Consider the following 24,734-nt stretch of genomic DNA (forward strand, 5'->3'; position numbering starts at 1 on the left):
TTAATCCATTATCAGGTCTGCATCACAGAGCTGTGGATGAGGCTTTACAGAGTAAGAATGGACACCTGGACCTTTTCCTGCGTTTCCTTCTGGGTCTCTCACTGGAGTCCAATCAGACTCTCTTACGAGAACTACTGACACACACTGGAAGCTGCTCCTACAACAAAGAGGAAACAGTTCAGCTCATCACACAGAAGATCAGGGAGAATCGCTCTCCAGAGAGATCCATCAATCTGTTCCACTGTCTGAATGAACTGGGGGATGATTCTCTGATGCAGGAGATCCAAGATTATCTGACATCTGGAAAAATAAGAAAAACCAAACTCTCCTCTTCACAGTGGTCAGCTCTGATTTATGTGTTGCTGACATCAGAGCAGAAGATGGATGTGTTTGAGCTAAAACTGTTTATTGGAGCAGAAAATACAGCAGATGAAGTTCTTCAGAAGCTGCTGCCTGTGGTTAAAGAATCCAGATCAGTTCAGTAAGTCTGACAACAATCATTACACTGATAAAACATGATCATATTTATGAGTTTAGCATGTGCTTTCTTCCAAAGCAATACTGTAAAATCAGAAATTCATACATATATTAGGTAAACTTTTACAATAACAGTACATGAATAATCATGTACTAATACCTGAATTAATAGTTACTTCAACATGAACTCATAATTAGCGAAGATATGAACTAATAATAAACCAAGGAAGAGCTATCCTTAAAGGATTAGTTCACTTTTAAAATGAAAATTCTGTCATCATATACTCACCCTTAAGTTGTTTTAAACCTGTATGAATTTCTTTCCTCTGCTGAACACAAAGGAAGATATTTAGAAGAATGTCAGTAACCAAACAGTTTTTGGTTCCCATTGACTACCATAGTATATTTTTTTCCTACTATGGTAGTCAATGGGAACCAAAAACTGTTTGGTTACTGACATTCTTCTAAATATCTTCCTTTGTGTTCAGCAGAGGAAAGAAATTCATACAGGTTTGAAACAACTTAAGGGTGAGTATATGATGACAGAATTTTCATTTTAAAAGTGAACTAATCCTTTAACTACGACAGGAGTCATAAGGATTCATACATGAATAACAGAAGCATTAACTACATGTTAGTACATGATTGATAATTAATGCATTAATTCACATATACGGGTAAACTAAACCAATCACGATCCATACGAAGGAATAAGAAATAGTTTTACTTTAAAATAAATGTAAACAATTTATTATTGTCATAATTTAAACTATTGACATCAGCAGCTTCACCATAAACATTACTGAAATCTGTTTTGTAATAATCAGTTTCTCAGGAATCGGTTCCCAAATAATAGCTTTAGTCAAATCACTTTATTTATATAGCACTTTTTACAACACAGATTGATCTCCATCCTGAAAACACCACGCCGATATTAATCCTTGTTTTATTTCTCTTATTAGAATACATTACACATCAAACGAAAATATGGAAATTATGATAATATCACTAAATATTATTTACTTTACCAAACAAAACAGTGAGAATCAAGAAGGTAATTAATTCATGTTTAGTTTTATTGATGTTGTAAATTGTATGTACAGTATGTATTATAGTGCAAGCTATCATGAAATCAGTAACACTTTAACACTTTTCATTAGTTCAATTTGTTAACATGAACTAATAATTTACAGCATTTATTAATCTTAGTTAATATTAATTTCAGTATTTACTAAAAAATAATTAAAATCAAAAGTTGTATTTGTTAACATCCCAGCAGGCACAAGACGTCTCTATGACGTCAGTCTGACGTTGGACCCCAACGTCGGACAGACGTTGCATTTTGGTTGAATATGAAAATCGGGTTGACGTCAGAACCTAACGTCAAATTAACGTCAACTTCCAACGTCTCTCCAACGTTGTAGGTAGACGTCAGACTGACGTTGGGTTATGACGTCAACCCGATTTTCATATTCAACCAAAATGCAACGTCTCTCCAACGTTTGAGATAGACGTCAGACTGACGTTGGGTTATGACGTCAACCCGATTTTCATATTCAACCAAAATGCAACGTCTTTCCAACGTTTGAGATAGACGTCAGACTGACGTTGGGTTATGACGTCAACCCGATTTTCATATTCAACCAAAATACAACGTTTCTCCAACGTTTGAGATAGACGTCAGACTGACGTTGGGTTATGACGTCAACCCGATTTTCATTTTCAACCAAAATACAATGTCTCTCCAACGTTTGAGATAGACGTCAGACTGACGTTGGGTTATGACGTCAACCCGATTTTCATTTCCAACCAAAATACAACGTTTCTCCAACGTTTGAGATAGACGTCAGACTGACGTTGGGTTATGACGTCAACCCGATTTTCATTTTCAACCAAAATACAATGTCTCTCCAACGTTTGAGATAGACGTCAGACTGACGTTGGGTTATGACGTCAACCCGATTTTCATTTCCAACCAAAATGCAACGTCTCTCCAACGTTGTAGGTAGACGTCAGACTGACGTTGGGTTATGACGTCAATCCGATTTTCATTTTCAACCAAAATACAATGTCTCTCCAACGTTTGAGATAGACGTCAGACTGACGTTGGGTTATGACGTCAACCCGATTTTCATTTCCAACCAAAATACAACGTTTCTCCAACGTTTGAGATAGACGTCAGACTGACGTTGGGTTATGACGTCAACCCGATTTTCATTTCCAACCAAAATACAACGTTTCTCCAACGTTTGAGATAGACGTCAGACTGACGTTGGGTTATGACGTCAACCCGATTTTCATTTTCAACCAAAATACAACGTCTGTCCAACGTTTGAGATAGACGTCAGACTGACGTTGGGTTATGACGTCAACCCGATTTTCATTTTCAACCAAAATACAACGTCTGTCCAACGTTGGAGATAGACGTCAGACTGACGTTGGGTTATGACGTCAACCCGATTTTCATTTTCAACCAAAATACAACGTCTGTCCAACATTGGAGGTAGACGTCAGTCTGACGTTGGGTTATGACGTCAACCCGATTTTCATTTTCAACCAAAATACAACGTCTGTCCAACGTTGGAGATAGACGTCAGACTGACGTTGGGTTATGACGTCAACCCGATTTTCATTTTCAACCAAAATACAACGTCTGTCCAACATTGGAGGTAGACGTCAGTCTGACGTTGGGTTATGACGTCAACCCGATTTTCATTTTCAACCAAAATACAACGTCTGTCCAACATTGGAGGTAGACGTCAGTCTGACGTTGGGTTATGACGTCAACCCGATTTTCATTTTCAACCAAAATACAACCTCTGTCCAACGTTTGAGATAGACATCAAACTCAAGTTGGTCCAATCTCCAACAGTGTCAACACAACATTAGCTGTCAAATTCCAACTTAAATATATATACTAAGAGATATATGGTTATTTTGTTGGCATGACATCGAACTTTTAACAGAGCCAGGTTTTCATTGTAAAATAAAAATCAACATACAAAGAAACTTCATAGCAACAAGGTCGAACGGTCAAGATCCAATGCGAGACAACCCAAAAGTATCTTAAGACGAGCAAACAGAAAAGTAACTTGGAGTACACATATGTTGTTTATTAGAAAAATGACAAAACAATTAAATGGATTCTAAAAAAAAAACTTTTATTAGTATATATATATTTTTTTACATTATTTTAACAGAAATAGATTATAAAATTATTATTATTATTTTCTTTTTACATTATTTTAAAAGAAATAGAACTATAAATCTTCAACTATAAAGCAAATTTACCATTATCCTTTATTCTTTATATCTAACAATCTTTCTTTCTGCCACCTCCGCACACCCTGTCTGGGGCATATTTTAAACAAAAGGTGACACAGCCGCTGAAATATTTGCCTCCGTCTCCTTGGAAGTCCTCTGGACACTCTCTGTAAGAAATATTTAAAAAAAGGAAATTTATGGGGAATATAGGTTATGATGCACTGCAGTAAGCATTAAAACTACAGACATTAAAGTGCAAATCTATTCAAAGTAGGCTAACCGAAAAGCACATAAGAAAACCCACTGTTAGTGATAAGGTTATAGCAGAATAAGATCAACTACAGGACGGGCCTTCAATATAAAATTTGTAATCAAATTTATTACGTGATAAATTGATTAATGAATCTAATTAACCACAATCACATTTATCATCATTTGAATGGAAACGCTTCATAATAAAAATATTTATTCAATACCATTAAAAAATTGTGACACTTGACTAAAGCATTGAATATCTCAAGGTGGCATTAATCAAATGGGTTTATTTCCAAATAGCCTACATGTTGTTGTTTTTTCATTTAATATAATTAAGCTTATCAATTATGTTGCCATAACAGTTTTTATTATTATTGTGGAGCTCGACATTAGGCATTGTAATATGGTCAAGTTACTTGTCCGGAGAGAAAAGAAAAAGTGTTCTAGACTCGCCTCTTTAAAATCAGCACCAAAAACATACCTGGCAACAGCAATGGCTTTATCAGACCATGGAAAGGAAACAAAACGCATAAAAAAAAACCCCAAATAAAAACAAGGTGATGTCAAAGTTGGGTATACATTCATGGGTTTTACGAAATAGCCTATACTTTGTAAGACTCGTCCATTAAGCAAATTCCATTTACATATCCAATATAAGTTATTGTAAAATATTTATATTTCTCAACTCTTTACTAAAAATGTCAATGACGTGACGCCTAAATTCTCTGTCCGTTGCATTTTTTTTTAAAATTAATGGGTTTAATTGGGTTTAATTTAAAAATGGGTTTAAACGCATAACAAGATACCAAATATGTACTTTAACTTTTAAAAAAGCATTAATTATTTGTCATTTTCTGTTTTTTAAAGTGCCAAAATATCTTATTTTGACTATCCGGCCATACTTTCTTTTTTGGAAACATTTTTGAAATTACTCAAAATTTATGCATATTTATTTTCTGCAATATTTGGCATGATTTCCAAAGTGTTTTGTAAATTAATCCTGTACAATATTGCAAATCATTTGTATATTTGCATCATAATATACAAAACAAACGTTGTCCGATGATGTGCATTTTATGAATGGGCGACCATCAAGAAACAACCAATTAGGCCTATCTGTGCATTAGTTACTTATGAACTATATTAGTGCACCCGGATTGTAAAGTGTTACCCAAGTTCTCAGTAATTAAATTGTTTGCATTTCTTTTGAGTTTTTGTAAGTAATGATCTCATATTTGTGTTCTATAATTTCAGTTGCCTTCTTAAATGTAGTTAACAGACTTGTTTTCCTGTAAATCGCAATAAACTGATAAAAATACCATTGACTTAAGCATACTGTATCAGTGATTCATATTTCAGCCACAGAAATTAGAGATTTTATCTTTTTATTTGATAGTTATTGCTATTATTGGTCATGCCTAGGGGTGTGACGGTTAGTATATAACCGTGAGACCGACTGTTATAGTTAAACACCGTCATTAGAACTATATAACCGCCAAAACCGTGTTATTATTTTATATTAATATATTATTATCTGCTGTTTTATTATATATTATATTTTTTACAAACATTTTTTAGCAACAATTATTTTCATTTTTTAGATAGGATCATAAGATGCGCAATATGTCGGGAGACATGGTTTTTACATGGAAGTTTTGTTTTGTAAATCATCAGAAATGCGTTTTACAACTTCAGTTTTGCTCTGTAGAAAGCCTTTCTTTAAATTTCGTTTTGTACAAATTTGTATCTTAATTTTAATAAATGTTTCATCAACCAATTGCATGTATTTAATAAATAAAAAGCAAATATAGCAGAAAATATAATAACCGGTCCGCGACATGGAGGCGCCGTCGAAAATGGGCCTATATAGCCCAAGTAGGCCTACGTCATTGACCCACGAGCACATTTTACACAATAAAGTGATCGAGAATCCACGACAAAGGACAAATATGGCCACAATGTAAACATTTTTTATTTTATGTGTCATGTGGAGGGCTCCGTAAAATTAATGTAAATTAAAGCATTCATTTCACGTGCTATAACGTTTCCCCGACTCCCCCAGCGGCCGATACTTGCGAACAGACAAGCCGGCTCACGTGCAGTTCAGTCAGAAAAATGTGCGCTGAGGCGACTTTCATTTCACTACTTGTACTATAGTTATGTATAGTTATAATATTTAAGTCACTTTTAACTGTACATTATTAAAGATACTCTGGCAATGCAGTTAGTAGCTAGCCTAGGCTAGGTGGAAATTCGCGCCAGTTCACAAAAATCCATTGCTGTCCCACAGAAAATTAAAACTAATAAACACCCATATTTATTTATATTTTCCTTACCTCTGTTCACTCATCCTCCACAGCAGGTATGTCAGCAGGATGTTGAAAGGTGTGCAGTGCCCGCGCTATGCAGTGAGTACAACAGCTAGAGTGGTATTTTCCACAAGGATGGAGCAGAGGAAATTAATGCTTGCCTAACTGTGATTGGTTAGTGAGATGTTTTCCACAAGAGGATAGGGCAGAGGAAATTGATGCCTAACTGTGATTGGTTAGGAATTAATTTCAAATTTCTTTCAACAAAACAAAAACCAAACTACACTTCAATAGGCTAATTTGATTTTATTAGGCTATCGTTATTCATATTCTAATCATTATTTGTATATTAATACTTAGGCTACTGCGTTTGTCTGACAGCTGCACTGTTATGAAGCTTTAAAATAAATTATGGATGAAATGAGTGGGTACAGTTGAGACACTTTTTGATTTTGATTTTTCACACAAAATAGATACTGAAAACAACTGAATTTCCACATGACATGCTACATGACATTTCATTAGCTTGTAGACTAAGATATTATCAATCAATAATACCCATAAGTAGTTTATATTTTCCACAATTAGCTCATAAAAATAAGGTGCTTTTTGTCTCAACGTTGTCTCAACTGTACCTATATGTGGTATAAGGATTTCAACATCCTTATAAAATTAATTTTAGAAAATATAGGCTATTCATTAATAATACACAGTTTAAATATTACAAATATCAAATTTTATTTTAATTTGTGTCCTGTGCTGGCTAATTACGACGTTTAACCTGTTATCATAACACTGACCATCTAAACAGCGTGTGATGTCTATGGATCTTTATCGCTGGGACACCTCGCACGTTTCTCTAATTTTTTCAATTACCTTGCATGACACAATATCATGAAATATGCCAGTTTTTAGGGCACAGAATAACTTTTGTATACCAGTTACGTTTAACAGTCACATAAGGATAAGCTATTCATTGTGGAGAGTGCATGGTGAAGTGAACGTCTTAATTTAGAAAAAAAACTTTTGCTGATATCTTCAGATCGGAGATGTGTCTGTTGTTCAAATTTTCCATGATCAAACTAATACGCATGTGCACAACAAAAATCACAACGTGTGCTTGCTGCGCACGCAAGTTATTTAAGGTGTCTCAACTGTACACATGTCTCAACTGTACCCAGTCTACCCTATGTCTGTGTCTCGTCATGGAATCCAAATTATAAGGCCATGTGTTATAGCCTTCAGGGCCATGAGGTCCAACTCACCAGTAGTCCTGATAAAACAACTAAAACCTTCGTCAGGTGGTTGGGCGTATGCTATACAGATGTTGAGTACTGTTACCACTAGGCCTACCTGTAGCCTATTCATTGCTCTCTGATAAACTGCGTATTTTGATTTAAAAAGAAATTGATTACCCAAAGGCACAACTTGAAGAGGTAGTTCACATTTCACCCGCACAGTGGTATTTGCTGTTCCATAATGTAGATAATCCAAATTTGAACCGTCTTTCCCTCTTGTAAGAATGAGCAACTTACCTGGAGTGTGCTGCTCTAAAATGAATAGTGTATACACCTGCAAACAACATTTTGAGCAGCAAACCAGCTGATTTAAAAAAAATATATATATATGCAAAACAACACAAGGTGGTTTAGGATTCATTATATAATTGTAGAAATAAGTATAAAATATGTTAAAAACGAATCCCAAACAGTGTTGTTGTGTGCACCTTTACAGCACTCTTTCAGAATTTGATTGCTTGGTGTAGGCCTATTTTAGACATTGAATTTATCTTACCCAACACTACAACTGAAATCATTCCAAATATGTCTAATGTTGCCTGTATCCTTTTTTAGATGTATAAATTAGCATGCTGACGTTTGTGTTTTGTTAGTAATGATATACAGTCAACAAAACAACAACATCTGATAAAGGAATGTCTTGTTGTCTAGATGTTAACATTGTGACAGTGCTGGGTTTAGACCACCTCACGATAATTTAGAAGATTGTGACCCAACAACACATTTTAGTATTTGACATCAATATGATGTTAGAATTTATTGTTGTGTGGACGTTACCATTACAACGTTAAGGAGACATTGGGTTTTGAAATGTCATTTTTTGACGTCACTATGATGTTGGCTTGACATTGTAGTAAATACCACAACCTAAAACCAACAAAATATCAACGTCTAATGATGTTAGAGTTTGACGTTGTGTGGACGTTAACATTATGACGTCAGATGATGTTGGGTTTTGGTCAAGGCTTGACAACGTCAAGGCTTGACGTTGTATTTTGGTTAGTAAATACTACAACCTAAAACCAACAAAATATCAACGTCTAATGAAGTTATAATTTGACGAGGTGTGGACGTTATCATTATGACGTCAGGTGATGTTGGGTTTTGGTCACCATAGCTACCTCATGACTGAATATAATAATAATAATAATTCGTTACATTTATATAGCGCTTTATCTGAGACCTCAAAGCGCTTCACCTAGAAGGGGGGAATCTCCTCAACCACCACCAATGTGTAGCATCCACTTGGATGACCTCGGTTTAACGTCTCATCCGAAGGACGGGTATATAAGTGTTTGACATCAAAATGACGTTGTCTGGAGACGTTGGCTTGACGTTGTATTTTGGTAAGTGAAAACCACAACCTAAAAACAACAAAATATCAACGTCTAATGATGTTAGTGTTTAACGTTGTGTGGGCGTTACCATTATGATGTCAGATGACATTGGGTTTTGGTCACCATACCTCATAACTTAATGTCAGTGTTTGACGTAAATATGACGTTGTCTGGAGACGTTAGCTTGACGTTGTATTTTGGTTAGTGAAAACCACAACCTAAAACCAACAAATAATCAACATTTATTGATGTTATAATTTGATGTTGCGTGGACCATTATAACGTCAGATGACGTTGTATTTTGGATGGTAAATACCACAACCTAAAACCAACAAAATATCAACGTCTACTGATGTTATAATTTGACGTTGCATGGACGTTACCATTATTACGTCAGATGACGTTGTATTATGGTTGGTAAATACCACGACCTAAAACCAACAAAATATCAACGTCTACTAATGTTATGATTTTACGTTGCGTGGACGTTACCATTATTACGTCAGATGACGTTGTATTATGGTTGTTAAATACCACAACCTAAAACCAACAAAATATCAACGTCTACTAATGTTATGATTTTACGTTGCGTGGACGTTACCATTATTACGTCAGATGACGTTGTATTATGGTTGGTAAATACCACGACCTAAAACCAACAAAATATCAACGTCTACTGATGTTATAATTTGACGTTGCATGGACGTTACCATTATTACGTCAGATGACGTTGTATTATGGTTGGTAAATACCACAACCTAAAACCAACAAAATATCAACGTCTACTGATGTTATGATTTTACGTTGCGTAGACGTTGACATTATTACCACAGATGACGTTGTATTATGGTTGGTAAATACCACGACCTAAAACCATCAAAATATCAACGTCTACTGATGTTATAATTTGACGTTGCGTGGACGTTACCATAATGATGTCAGATGACGTTGTATTATGGTTGGTAAATACCACGACCTAAAACCATCAAAATATCAACGTCTACTGATGTTATAATTTGACGTTGCGTGGACGTTACCATTATTACGTCAGATGACGTTGTATTATGGTTGGTAAATACCACGACCTAAAACCAACAAAATATCAACGTCTACTGATGTTGTACTTTGACGTTGCGTGGACGTTACCATTTTTACGTCAGATGACGTTGTATTTTGGTTGGTAAATACCACGACCTAAAATCAACAAAATATCAACGTCTACTGATGTTATAATTTGACGTTGCGTGGACGTTACCATAATGACGTCATATGACGTTGTATTATGGTTGGTAAATACCACGACCTAAAACCATCAAAATATCAACGTCTACTGATGTTATAATTTGACGTTGCGTGGACGTTACCTTTATTACGTCAGATGACGTTGTATTATGATTGGTAAATACCACGACCTAAAACCAACAAAATATCAACGTCTACTGATGTTATAATTTGACGTTGCGTGGACGTTACCATTATTACGTCATATGACGTTGTATTATGGTTGGTAAATACCACGACCTAAAACCAACAAAATATCAACGTCTACTGATGTTATACTTTGACGTTGCGTGGACGTTACCATTATTACGTCAGATGACATTGTATTTTGGTTGGTAAATACCACGACCTAAAACCAACAAAATATCAACGTCTACTGATGTTATAATTTGACGTTGCGTGGACGTTACCATTATTACGTCAGATGACGTTGTATTATGGTTGGTAAATACCACGACCTAAAACCAACAAAATATCAACGTCTACTGATGTTATAATTTGACGTTGCGTGGACGTTACCATAATGACGTCAATAGACATTGGATTTTGGTAACTTTACAACACAACCTAAAAACAACCAAATATCAACGTCAGCTGACGTCGGTATTAGACGTCAATTGTACGTTGGCATTAGACGTTGTATTGATGTTGGATTTTGGTCACCCGACGTCGCAACCAAAACTTAACCAAATATCAACGTCATATGACGTAGTGTGCCTGCTGGGATTAGTTAATGCACTGACTGACATAACATGAACAAACAATTAACAGTTGTATTATTATTAATAAGATTAACAAATACAGTAACAAATGTGTTGCTCTTGGTTAGTTCATGTTATTAATACATGAATAATAAACAAATGAACCTTATTGTAAAGTGTTACTATGAAATCAAAGATATAAATTCCTTACGAATGTAGAGTTGGACATGGACTTAAGATGTAATTTCACTAGATGTATTTCCCCAAGCTAATAACACTTGCTATAGCCTACAAACATAGATATATAATAGTTTACTGTTGTACAAATAATATAGCCTGGGTTTCCCCATACTGCCTTTGCGCAGCGCGATTTTATTCACGCTGAAAGGCAGTCTGGATACCATGGACCAGATTTTTGCCTCATCTAGGGAACCAATCACAGAACGGGGAGGGAGCAGCAAGACGTTGACGACACAACTAAGCAGTTTGTTTATATCCATATATACCTTCGACCCTCATGTTTATCTTGCACAAACGGCAATAGTCGCTGAACGTCATTGTTTACACAAAAATATTTTACCCATCGTCTTCTTTGTCTAATTTATTTCGCTCTTCATACGTCATCTGGTATAATGGAAACGATTGGCTATGAGCTACGTACAGGCGCATTTGATAGACATTCTTAGCACCAAATAAACGGCGCCGGGCATTCGTAAACCACGCCTCAAATACGAGAAAATGAACATGTGGTTCCCAGACCCAAGTCTCAACGAGAATTGGGTCTGGCGTTAGCCAGGCTACAAATTATAGTCTATATGTGTCTGTATACTGTAGACTATAACTTGTGTATGATCGTTTTGTTTAAACAGCATTAACCAAATTTTCTTTATTTATTTAATAATACAATTATTACTTTATAACATGCCGTTTCAACACCACCAAATATTAGGTTGTGTCATTATTGTACAGCTGTTGTTTTGATTGTTGATGTTTGTTGTAAGCTTAATTGGAAATGACCAGTTGTAGTCAGGGGCGGTTTCTTCATTAGGGCGATTGTGCGACGCACCACCAAAGTGTGAAAGGGACGGACTTGTTCAATCCCATTCACATTAACCACAGAGTTACGCTAGCCGTCACTGTTGTTCTGCCTCTGGATATAGTCCAATCAGCGTTGTTAGGGGTGAACAGTTATAAGACCCGAGACCAGATATGTAGAAAAGATGACCAGGAGTCGTGAGTTTCAATCAAAAAGATAAGAATTTACTGAAGAATAGTTTGCAGTTTCATTGGTAGAGCGAGCGTCAAAGTCTCACGAGGAGGTCGCAAGCCAACTCTACCTTACACAAAATAATACACCAATTATACCATTTTGCAAGGGCAAGCATCGCATCACCATACATCTGATTGGCTAAGAGAATATAAGACCATAAACAATTTCACACATGTGAGCAGATAAAAGGTGCCTATCGCCATTAGTCAGGATAGCTGTCGCCAATCCTTAGATTTAGGTCAGAGTTGACCTAACTGTGAGAGGAGAGCGCCGATGAGGATGAGCGTTGTGTCCCAAATGCCTACGTAGAAAGTCAAACACACACACACAGAACACCACCAAATAACATCGCCAAGGCCGAAGAGTGCTTGAGCTTCGTATTATCAGTTAGCCAAAACATAGCTCCTCAGGAAGAAAGGCAGAGAAATGGCATTGCTCTCTAGAGAAAATATATGATTTCACAAGCACAAAAGAATATAGAAATTATTATGTGATAATGCATATATATATTTGATTATTGATTTGTATAAAAGTAATGTAAGCATTCAAAAGGATATGGAATGAAATATATATATAACTGACTGAAGAGACAAGGGATTTTGACCGACCCTTCAGTCCCCCGTTTTAGACCTATGTGGGGTCCAATACCGCCACGTCTGGTCTAACAAGTGAGGTCACTACGGAAGGTGGAGTGGTGACGAATGCTTCCCTGGCGGGTCACAAATGTCTCTTCGCCTCTTTACGGACATGCTGGAAACTAAAAATTCCAGTCCCCATTCCAAGGCTCTCCCACCTTCCACTCACAACACAGGGCATCAATGTTGTTCTTCCTTAGTTTGTAACTCAGGCGGTTCGTCAGCTTTATCAGTCTGCTTTCCTCCTCGACAGGATTCAACTTACTGCAAGAAGACCTGCAAATATATGAGAAGAAAAAAACGAACACACATACACACACAAAAACATAGAAGAGCCAACCCACGCCTCCACTTCTATCCCACCGACCTTTTTGCATAATGAGGGTATTACCGGGATAATTTGGGGAGTGACCAAGCCAAAAGGTCACAGTCTCATTTCCGTCCAAGCGATAGCAGCGATCATTAACGTTCTGATACATGGTTGGAATTAAATTTAGACCCTCAGTTGAATTTAGGCATGGGTATTAAACCCATGATGGACGGTTATCAATCACCTCACAATCCCAGTGAGTGGAGAACGCATGGAGTCTACCGGTCCAAATTGAAATCTGAATACATCAGGAATGATAAGGCTATTATAATCAAAGCCACAAACGAGAGAGGGAGTGCCAATCGAATGATGGCCCACCTCACTTTCAGTCGTTTGGTATTTCGCACTTCTTCCTAAAGAATTAGCAGCTTCAATATATCGCCGGATTCCGCCATCTGTAATGATAAAACATTGTTACAGAATTTTTACACTATCACACATATAAATTACCTTTTAGAGATAGTTCGTTATTATGATGCGGTGATTTGGTTGGAACCTTTATCGAGTGGTTTCACCTGTGACCAATGTCTCCAGACAGTACCCAGAACCCCTCTGTCAAGTAAAACAGATGTATTAGTTGTCAAGAGCACCTGGTAAGGTCCATCGAATTTTGGACCTAGAGGAGAAACAATCTCTCTTTGCAACATTACATTGTCACCTATTTCAAGCAAGGCAGGCATGTAACGACCTGTCATTATTTCACAAGGGCTGATCTGAGTAGTTTTGTTAGGACTGGCTCTCATACTTAAAAGAATCATTGGAACAGCTGCGTGCCACCCTTTCCCCCACTCCAACAATCTCTTTCTCAATGACGTTTTAAGTGTTCTGTTTGTACGTTCAATGGAGCCGCTAGACTGAGGCCTAAACGGGATGTGGAAGTGTTGTTTCACTCCCATCAATTTATGACATTTTTCATTACCTTTCCCGTGAAATGTGTACCCTGATCTGAATCAATTTGTAAGGGTAAGCCCCATCTTGGGAACATTTCATTCAACATTATTTTTGCAGTTGCGTCTGCGGTGCAGTTTCTCAGTGGAAATGCCTCCACCTATCTGGAGAAAAGATCAACAATCATTAGAATGTATGTGAACCCTCCACTAGGGGGCAATGGACCTATGAAATCAATTTGGAGGTGTGTCCACAGACCCTGAGGTCGAGGGGCATGTCCTAAGGGAATTTTCAGCTTTGAGGAAGAATTAACCTTAAGGCATAATAAACATCTCTTACAGAAATCATTGCAAGAAGCCCTCAGCTTTGGCCACCACCAGGTTTTTGAAATCATTGCATGTAATTTCTCAGGCCCTGCATTTGCCAACCCATGATACAAGGACATTAGTTCGGTTCGAGCAGAAACAGGGCAAACAAAGCGTCCATTAAATTTCCAAAGTCCTTCAGAATTTTTCTGTGCTCCTAACTTTGTCCACTGTTCTATCTCTTCATGGTCATCCTCTGCATAAAGTTCAAAAATGTCTCTGTAAGTCTCATTCTCAGTGTCTGCAGCGTGGTTCCCTTTGGCTTCCGGGGAGCTGTCAGTAGCGTGCCCGGTGACTTTGATGACTGCTCCTTCTGCGGGAAGATCACAGGCATTCATAAGTTCTTTTACCTGCTGTTGATGTGAGATAGGAAGTCCTGCGGTAGTCAGAAATCCCCTGCGCCTCCATACGGGGCCGAAGCGTGTACCCTGCTCATGAAAGCTGGAGCCGTCCACGAACAAGTTCATAGCATTAGACAGGGGTTCAGATTGAAGAGGGCTTTGGCTGTCCGTCTCGATCAGTCGGGCACAGTTGTGTGCAGTTCCTTCTTCTGGAAGCAAGGAGGCAGGATTGATAGCAGTTTCAATGTCAATTTGTATGTCCACATTTTTACTCAAGAGAGTGGTCTCCCATTTGGCTCGTCGTTGATTAGAGATGGAGCCTAAACGGGTATTTGTTAACAGTTTAAAAATCTGGTGTCTGGTGTGCAGTATCACCTTTTGATGTGTCACAATGTCACTGCCCACTCTGCACAGTCACATATCAACAGGCACGGATGTTGCCCTGCCATTGAAACAGGAATAGGAGCAGAATAATATCCTACCATCCCATACGAGTTCCGGCCCGGAACCTTTTGACCCAGAGCAGCGGAGTAAGACCGGGTCCCCACCCATGTCCATAGGTGGAAAGGCCTGCTGGCATCGGCATGTCGTAATGCTGGGGAGGAAGCAAGAGTTTCTTTGATACTCACGAAAGCCTCCTCCATCTCCTCAGTCCAGTCGATCAAATCCGATCCAGGTCTTCCTCCTTTCAGTGCCTCTGTGAGTGGTTTAGAGAGTTTAGTGTATTCAGAAACATACTGGCGGCAGTAATTCAAAAGACCCATCACTTGCCTTAAACCAGTGACAGTGTTTGGCTTTGGAAGTTCAATAATAGCTTTAACTCGTTCGGGGGGGATGCGTCGGCCACGCACCCCCACAATCTGTCCCAGATAAGTCACTTCAGGTAATGCTAGCTGTGCTTTCTTCAAGTTCACTTTGAATCCCCCGTTTTGGAGGGCCTTCAAAACAGTCTGAATAGTTTCAGCTCCCTCTCGTGCTTCATTTCTCAAAGGGTATTGTCTTTTGGCTTCATGCAAGGGACCTGGAATGCTCAGAGGCTGAATCTGTGCCAGACCACAATCATATTTGTCTTTTGCCCATACATTTGGGAATTTAGAAATTATAAACTTCCACTCAGGGCAAGCGTCAGCGATACTCACAGAATCAGCCACTGCACATCTCTCCTCATGGTGGGGGCCAGTCTGAGATAAGCGAATTGTTTCATTGCAGCCAAGCACTAGCTTATTTTTAGAAAGCAAAACATCAGCTTCAAGGTTTTTCAAAATGTAAACACCAATAATTGTCCCTACAGTGTTTTCTCCTACCCAAAATTCAGTCTAATAAACATTTTCAGAGTTAGAAATGGTTAGAGGGACAGAAACAGATTTGTGATACACCTGTTTGCCATTTAGACCTTCTATATACAAAGTTTCAGAAGTGATTTCAAGATTGAGATCGGTAATTGATACTGTTGCGCCCGTGTCAATCAAAGCAATGCATTGCCGGCCTCCTAACAACGCGTTTATGAATGGGCGGGTGTCTGCATAATTACATGAACCGGAGGCCGCTGACCCCTATGCGTCACCGATCAGCTGTCTCAGCTTTTCAAGCTCAGACTGAGACAGCTGGTGGGGAGCGTTTTTGGGGCTATTGCTGCTGGAAGCATCATTTTTAGGACCTTCCTTTTTCGCAGTTCCCTGATTTTTATTTTTATGGCAGTGTCTAGCAACATGGCCATCCCTACCACAATTTCTGCATTTACTAGTGGGTTTTCCATGGGGGAAAGTTCAAGATTTCTGACCCCCCGATTTTAACTCAGTTTGCTTTGCTTGCATAGCTGGAATCACTGACATTTTATACGGTGGGGGGTTACAACAGCCACATTCAACAGTCCGCGCACCTCAGTATAGGGTCCATCATACTGGTTCTCAGTCTGACCGGCTAAAGCTGCCGCCTGAACAGTCTGAGAAGAGATGGTGGGGGCGGAGGGAGCACGAGAGACCGTCTCACATTTCGCAGCTCTCTCAGCCTGATCACACACTGCCTTTAGACCTTCACTCAAACTGCACAGATCAGATCCTATCTCTCGTCCGATAATTTTTGTCATCCTATCACTTTGAGCAATCAAGCTGGACCACCCATTAATCATGTTAGGGATTGCTTTTTCAGGAGTTATTGGTATACCACCCATCTTACAAATCCATGAATAGGGCAAACACGGATAAAAATTTGACTTTATCAGCTTCCTTTTTTGTTTGCAGCCAGTCTAAGTGCTGTGTGCTTTTCCAATCAGAATCAAACCCCTGACTGACCATTTTCTTAATGAGCTGTGCGTATTTCTTTGATTTGAGCCCGTCAGAGCAGAGCTGTTTACAGCGTTCGCTCTCTTCCATTTGGTCAGGACTATTTTCTTTATCAGTCATTCTTATTGGTCACAGATAAAAAACCACCACAGAGAAAAGATTTAGCAGCAACAACAATAAATTTGGCGGAAAAATACGTTTAGCAACAATAGTGAGACTTCTACACAATGAAACTACAAAGTATGTTTCGCTTCCCAAGTCACATATACTGGTCTATGCCAATTTGGGTCACACTATATATATTTTATTTGTTTGGGACCGTTCCTGATGCATCCCTGGCAAACAACCCTATATTTTACTATTTTTATTTTATTTTATTAATCTAACTAACATCTTGTTCCCTACCTGCCTGAATCACTAACTTCGGGGTACCCCTATCTGAGATGGAAGAGATTGATCAGGTTTTGCGGTGCCACTGGACCTAATCCAGGGACGCCCTCTGCTGGGGTGGTGTACCACACCCGTATTGCCCCACTGGGCCCCCACAGAGTGCGTTTCACTTTTGCTGTTTTAACCAAAACAGCGACCCTTTATACTCTCGTAGTATAAATAATCTTCACTCGCCTCGTCGGAGTGAAGCTCTCCCGTTCCCCTTCAAAATCTCTTCCAATCAGACAGCCCTAATGCTTAATAAAATCTTTCTACCTTGTTTGCTGATTTGCCAGAGATGTCACCACAGAATGGTTTCCCGCCAATCCTCCACCAAAACTGTTAGGGGTGAACAGTTATAAGACCCGAGACCAGATATGTAGAAAAGATGACCAGGAGTCGTGAGTTTCAATCAAAAAGATAAGAATTTACTGAAGAATAGTTTGCAGTTTCATTGGTAGAGCGAGCGTCAAAGTCTCACGAGGAGGTCGCAAGCCAACTCTACCTTACACAAAATAATACACCAATTATACCATTTTGCAAGGGCAAGCATCGCATCACCATACATCTGATTGGCTAAGAGAATATAAGACCATAAACAATTTCACACATGTGAGCAGATAAAAGGTGCCTATCGCCATTAGTCAGGATAGCTGTCGCCAATCCTTAGATTTAGGTCAGAGTTGACCTAACTGTGAGAGGAGAGCGCCGATGAGGATGAGCGTTGTGTCCCAAATGCCTACGTAGAAAGTCAAACACACACACACAGAACACCACCAAATAACATCGCCAAGGCCGAAGAGTGCTTGAGCTTCGTATTATCAGTTAGCCAAAACATAGCTCCTCAGGAAGAAAGGCAGAGAAATGGCATTGCTCTCTAGAGAAAATATATGATTTCACAAGCACAAAAGAATATAGAAATTATTATGTGATAATGCATATATATATTTGATTATTGATTTGTATAAAAGTAATGTAAGCATTCAAAAGGATATGGAATGAAATATATATATAACTGACTGAAGAGACAAGGGATTTTGACCGACCCTTCAGCGTCCAGTCACGGTCTGTGGAGCACCGCCTCTTTTTGGGCGATTTCTCTCTGGACGATATTAATCCAAGGGGGTAATCCATGCGCCGAAAACTGAAGCCTCCCCGGGCGCCGCCATTGTAGCAGAACATCTCCTGCTGTTAGCACTCCATTGACTCCCATTCATTTTGGCGTCACTTTTACAGCGAATAACTTTACATCTGAGGCGTCCAAAGACTCCATTTGTCCATTATTTATTTCTAAAGAAACACGACAATGTATAAAAGGCTCTATTACTTTACACCTTACTTATGGCCCCGTAGAAGCCGTTTTTGTAAAAATAGGCTAACGGTTGCGTCATAACTCACGCGACTCTCTGTCGCACAGTCGAGAGATTACCGTATAGACCCGGGGAGAAGCTCGCAGGCAATCGGGGGGACGTGGAGCATAAAGTCTGATAAAGTCAAGGGAGAAGCGCATAGAGAGTGATGAAGTTGCTCCCATTGCTAGCTCATGGACAGCTAATGCTCACGCTCTCCGTCTCTGCGAGATTCGGAAGGGAATGACGCTAAGATGGGTTTTGTTTGTTTTTTGCGGGCCGAGTTGCGGGCGGGTTAGTTGAAAACGTCGGTCGGGTGCGGGTGGTTTATATGTTGACCCGCGCATCACTGACTTCCATACAAATTCTTTATTTTCCCCGAATTGCAGGCACTGCGATGCATTCTCCATGGGTTCCGGGAGGGCTCGCACTAACGTGCCTTCGTCATCATACGTAACCTTCACTTGTGCAGCGATTGGTGGGAACAAATACACCCCTATTAATACTCTTTAAACTGTAGTGACACCCAATACATTTCTCAGTGCATAACTTACATTTCACGGACATATTCTCCATTTGTAAATGTTAGAAAATCAAGCAAATATTTCCATTTTTCTGTCAAGAGAGAACGGCCGTCTGAAAGCTAAACTTACATGTACATGAACGAGCGCCACCGCGTATGGCAAGCCATTTTAACATTTAACAGCTAGACTGGATATGTGTTGCAGATATCTGTAATTCAGTTTTGCCTAGTCAAAAAGAACATTTCAGATATCCGCAACTACATTCTTCCTATCCATAATTGTAATTTCAGATATCCACAAAGACATTCTTCCTAGGACAAATGACATCACTTTTACCATTCATTTGTATGGGGTTTATCATTACAGATATCTACAATTCAGTTGGAGATATCCACTATGTGAATTACGGATATCTTCAATTGAATTGTAGATATCTGTAATTCTAGTTTGAGATATCTACAATTTGATTCTGACTAGTCATAACTCCAGTTCAAGATATCTTTAATTCACCTCAATTCAAGATATCTACATGTTCCTTTTCAGATATCTTAAATTAAGTTTTGACTAGGCGAAATTACGTTGTAGATATCTGTAACTGGAATTATGACTAGTCAGAATGGCGTTGTAGATATCTCAAACTGGAGTTAGGGATAGTCATAATTTAATTGTAGATATCTATTATCAAGTTATAGATATCTTGAAATTCATTTTGGTTAGAGATATCTGCATTTTGAGATATCTGTAACTTTCATTCTGCCTAGTCAAAATGTAATTACAGATATCTTGAATTAGAGTTTTGACTAGGCGAAATGACGTTGCAGATATCTGTATGCAAATTAGGCCCGCATCACACTTTAGGCGGGAGCAGCAGAGCATGTTTTTAATGCTGTTAGCTACTGTTTTAACCTGAAATCAATACCTACAGGCTATCATGGGTTTTTACTGTTAAAAAATAAAATAAAAAATAAGAACTAATCAGAACTAAGAACTTTTTTTCCTCATCTAAGGAAGTTAATGTTATTGCACTGCCATGGCAAGAATAGCATGCATGTAAGCATCTTTATTAAAGTGAATTAATGTGAATCTCTCTCATGTGTAAATCCTACATCAACAATAACCTACGGTAATTTTAAGCATGATCATAAACATAGAAATGCATGGCAAACATTGCATGTTGCCAATATTTTTGAGAAACCCGCAGGCTAATGCTAATGAGTACAATTTGTGTCATGCTGGAAACATTTTCTGGTGTTTTTCGATTACAGCCAATGCCATGACCGCTTCTTTCTTCTTCCATTCATAGAAATAAGGAAATTAACCCACTTCTCTTTGATTATGGCGGGGAGGGGAAATTACGTATTCATGGATAGCTAAACTAGAGCAACCTCATGCAAAATAATTTGCTCTAGTCATAATGACGTTTGAGATATCTTTAACTTTCATTCTGCCTAGTCAAAACTGAATTACAGATATCTGCAATTGTCATTTAAGATGTGTGACGAGTTGAATGTTGTTTTCAATGACGTCATTGCAGATATCTGTAATTCAGTTTTGACTAGGCAAAACTGAATTACAGATATCTCTATCTGTCGTTTCGACTAGTCACAATTACGTTACAGATATCTTAAATGATAATACAAACTATCCAAAATATAATTACGACTAGTCAGAAAGACGTTGTTGATATCTACAATGTTAATTCCGGATAGTCAAACTTAGCTTTTAAATGTTAAAATGGCTTGCCATAACCGCGTGCATGCGCGCCACACAGACGGAGCGCAATAGAATAGCAGCACTATAGTTCTGACTAAAATATACATATATATTTGCTAAATACATTTGTTTTTGAATATTTGTTGTTGTTGGTGAACATAAATTATATATGTAGAATTTCAAACCTACAAGTGTTTTTTTTATGGCAGCAGTTTTGTTTTTATTTATTTTTATTTTAAGTTTAGTGAATTTAACTACTTTAAAAAGCAATATTTAGTTTTTAGATTGTAATGTTACAATGTTAGAATGTAATGTGATTTGGTTATTCACTATGTTTGTTTTCATAGCCTTCATATGAACATTGTTTGTAGGACAATATTGGCCAGGATGTGAATTTAAGATTTTTTTCTTAAATTCAAATAGAAAAAATAATTAAATTTTACCATATATTGTTTTTTTACCTGCCTTATGGCATGCTTTAAATGCTGAATTTTCCATGCTAAGCAATAATGATACATTATTATCATTGTTAAATGGTTATTTTACAATTAGCCTACATTCAGCCCTGTTAGTTTAGTTTGTTTGCACCCCTTTTTAGCACCAGCCGCCACTGGTTGTAGTATTTCATCCTTACTGTAAATTAACATTAGCCTCACTTACGTTTCAAAATACAGCAATTGCTGCTGTTTTACAAAATGTTCATTTGCGCACCTGGCGGTCATTTCATGAATGACTTTAAAATGCGACTTTTTTTTTTTTTTGCCACGGCAGTAATAGGTGTTCTGATTGACTACCAACTGTACATGCAAACATGTCTTTTAATTATTCATTTGGTTTACCAAAGCGGTCAACATTTATTAGATTAAAATACCCTGTAGTTCCGGGAAGAAAAGTAGCTGTGACTAAACTTAAATGAACAATAAAAATCAGAAAATGGTTTAGATCAAATTAAAGTTATTAGCGGTAGTTATTAGTCTATTTTTCCACATTTGATTAGACTGATCTACAAATTAATGACTAAATAATCATGTGCCATTTCAATTATTTGTCACAAAGCTGCAGATGGCAGATGAGGATATTACATTTTAAATTATGACAGTATTAAATCACATTTAATTTAATTCAAATTCAGAGTCCTTATTTATTCTTACAGAGCCTGTTTGATTTAGTTTACCTTATATGTGAATTAATGCATTAATTATCAAACATGTACTAACATGTAGTTAATGCTTCTGGTATTCATGTATGAATTCTTATGACTCCTGTCGTAGTTAAGGATAGCTCTTCATTGGTTCATTAGTTCATATCTTCGCTAATCATGAGTTCATGTTGAAGTAACTATTAATTCAGGTATTAGTACATGATTATGGATGTACTGTTATTGTAACGGGTTACCTTCTTATATCAGTGTTTCCTGAACTGAGAGACTGAAGAGTGTCATTGTTCTCTACAGGTTGAGTTATTGTGGTGTTACAGAAGAAGGTTGTGCTGCTCTGACTTCAGCTCTGAGATCAAACCCCTCACACCTGAGAGAACTGAATCTGTCATGGAATAAAGTAGGAGATTCTGGAGTCAAGCAGCTTTCTGATCTACTGAAGGATCCTCTCTGTAAACTGGAGATACTGGGGTAAGATTGGATAAAATGTTCCTACATATTCCTCTATGTTTATGGTAAATAATGATTGCCTTACAAAAAAAAGATCTACTGTGAAATTACTAATGGGAATGTTGCTTTTATTTTCATTAGATTCTTTCCAATGTGTCTGACATCATTTTACAATATTAATGATTAAACATGACTGGATGATGTAAGGATGTGACAGCCGTGTTCATATACAGATATGTTGATGATTTTTGGGTACTTGCATAAAAAAAGAAATATTCGGTTACATTTTATTTTAAGGTGTCATTATTAAAGTGTAATTATATATTTAAGTCCAGAGTAATATTAAGCAACTACATGTACTTACTATAGGGTTAGGGTAGCATTAGGATTTGGTTGAGGGTTAGTTGCATGTAATTATGCATAATTTACTGTTAGTATTATGGTAAGTTCATGTAACATATGTAACAAGGACACTGTTAAATAAAGTGTTATCGAATATTCTTGCCATTTTTATGATATGGAAAATAACCCGCTCAAGCAGTTTGTAGAAGCGGGTCTGAACCTTAGACTGGACCTGTTAATGGAGCCGTGGATTAAGTGTCTGATTGTGAAGTTATCTGAGCTGTAGATCCTGAACTGAGAGACTGAAGAGTGTCATTGTTCTCTACAGGTTGTATGATTGTGGTGTTACAGAAGAAGGTTGTGCTGCTCTGACTTCAGCTCTGAGATCAAACCCCTCACACCTGAGAGAACTGAGTCTGTCATGGAATAAAGTAGGAGATTCAGGAGTCAAGCTGCTCTCTGATCTACTGCAGGATCCTCACTGTAAACTGGAGATACTGGGGTAAGATTGGATAAAATGTCTTATATGGTAAATAGTAGGGCTGTGAATCTTTGGGTAGACAGCGAATCGATTCGATTCACGATTCATAGGTTTTCGATTCGATTCAAGAACGATTCTTGCTAATTCAGAACGATTCGATTCGAGCCGATTCACATTAAAATTCGATGCGATTCGATTAATTCGATTCTTCATTTTTTTATATACATTCATAGGATTATTTAAATGCTTCCCCCAATGGGTCTTCTTAGCCAGGGTGTGAATTACACAGCGGTCTTCGGGTGGTGGGGGGCTGGGGGGGTCAGAGAGTGAGGACAAATAAAAAAAAGAATCAACATTTTGTTCATTGTTAATGTTAGTTCATGATAGTTTTAATGAATCTATTACTATAAAAAAAAAATAGTTCAATAGCCTATACATAAGCAATTGTATAAATGTATATAAGCCAAGATTTAAAAAGGTTTTAAAAGTATTGTTAGTTCATGCTAACTATTGTGTAGGATAGTTTTAAGGGATACACAACCTTAAAGTGTTCCTGGTATACATCCTTCCATGGCGAGACTAAAAATAGCATGACTTTCCCAACTAAACCTTAACTAACTTTTCCTCATGGAATAGTAAGAAAAGACCGCTTTGTTCTCTTTATACTGAACATTTTCCTTATGATTCTGAAAGAAAACGTGCCGGGTGTCTACTTTTGCTATATTAACGATTACGAACGCAACTTTAAAGCGCATCTGATTGATAGATCAACCACGCGCACTTATTTCTGTGTTATTAATGTTGTAGTTATTTCAGCTGTTTCCTTCATACATTCAGTTTAACGACATTAAGTTAAATTAAATGTATTATTCATGATTCATCGGAATCGTGGGTATGCATTTTAGACACCTATGCGTTTGCTCTTTCCATGTAATAAATGCGCGTCCTTGAATAAGTGGGGTTTTACTTTACCTGCTCAGGACGGGTAATCTCAATGGTATGACCCATTTCCGTAAAACTTCATTATCTTATCTTACAGAAAATAACGGCACGTTTCCACGTAATGAAAGCGTTTTATTTCATAGTGCCCACGCAATGACATGCCAACTTTATCAATGGCTTGAGCGGTTTGACTCAAGACTGTTCGATAGAAAACTGTCATCTGCTCACGTGAACACCAGTCTGCTGTCCTGAGGAGAGCTCACACATGCACTGCT

At 37.8% G+C, this 24,734-nt stretch overlaps 1 protein-coding gene across 1 annotated transcript in view; it reads left to right on the forward strand.

The window, feature by feature from the left end:
• Nucleotides 1-24,734, forward strand: part of LOC306987185 (uncharacterized protein) — a 142,491-nt gene that overhangs the window by 76,808 nt on the left and 40,949 nt on the right. Inside the window, exons 20-21 of the mRNA XM_079591256.1 lie at nt 22,542-22,715; nt 23,365-23,538. Coding sequence (XP_079447382.1) covers nt 22,542-22,715; nt 23,365-23,538 — 348 coding nt within the window. The remainder of the gene's footprint in view (nt 1-22,541; nt 22,716-23,364; nt 23,539-24,734) is intronic.

The sequence above is a fragment of the Phoxinus phoxinus genome (assembly GCF_949152265.1).
Source record: "Phoxinus phoxinus genome assembly, chromosome: 19".
NCBI classification, from domain to species: Eukaryota; Metazoa; Chordata; class Actinopteri; order Cypriniformes; family Leuciscidae; genus Phoxinus; species Phoxinus phoxinus.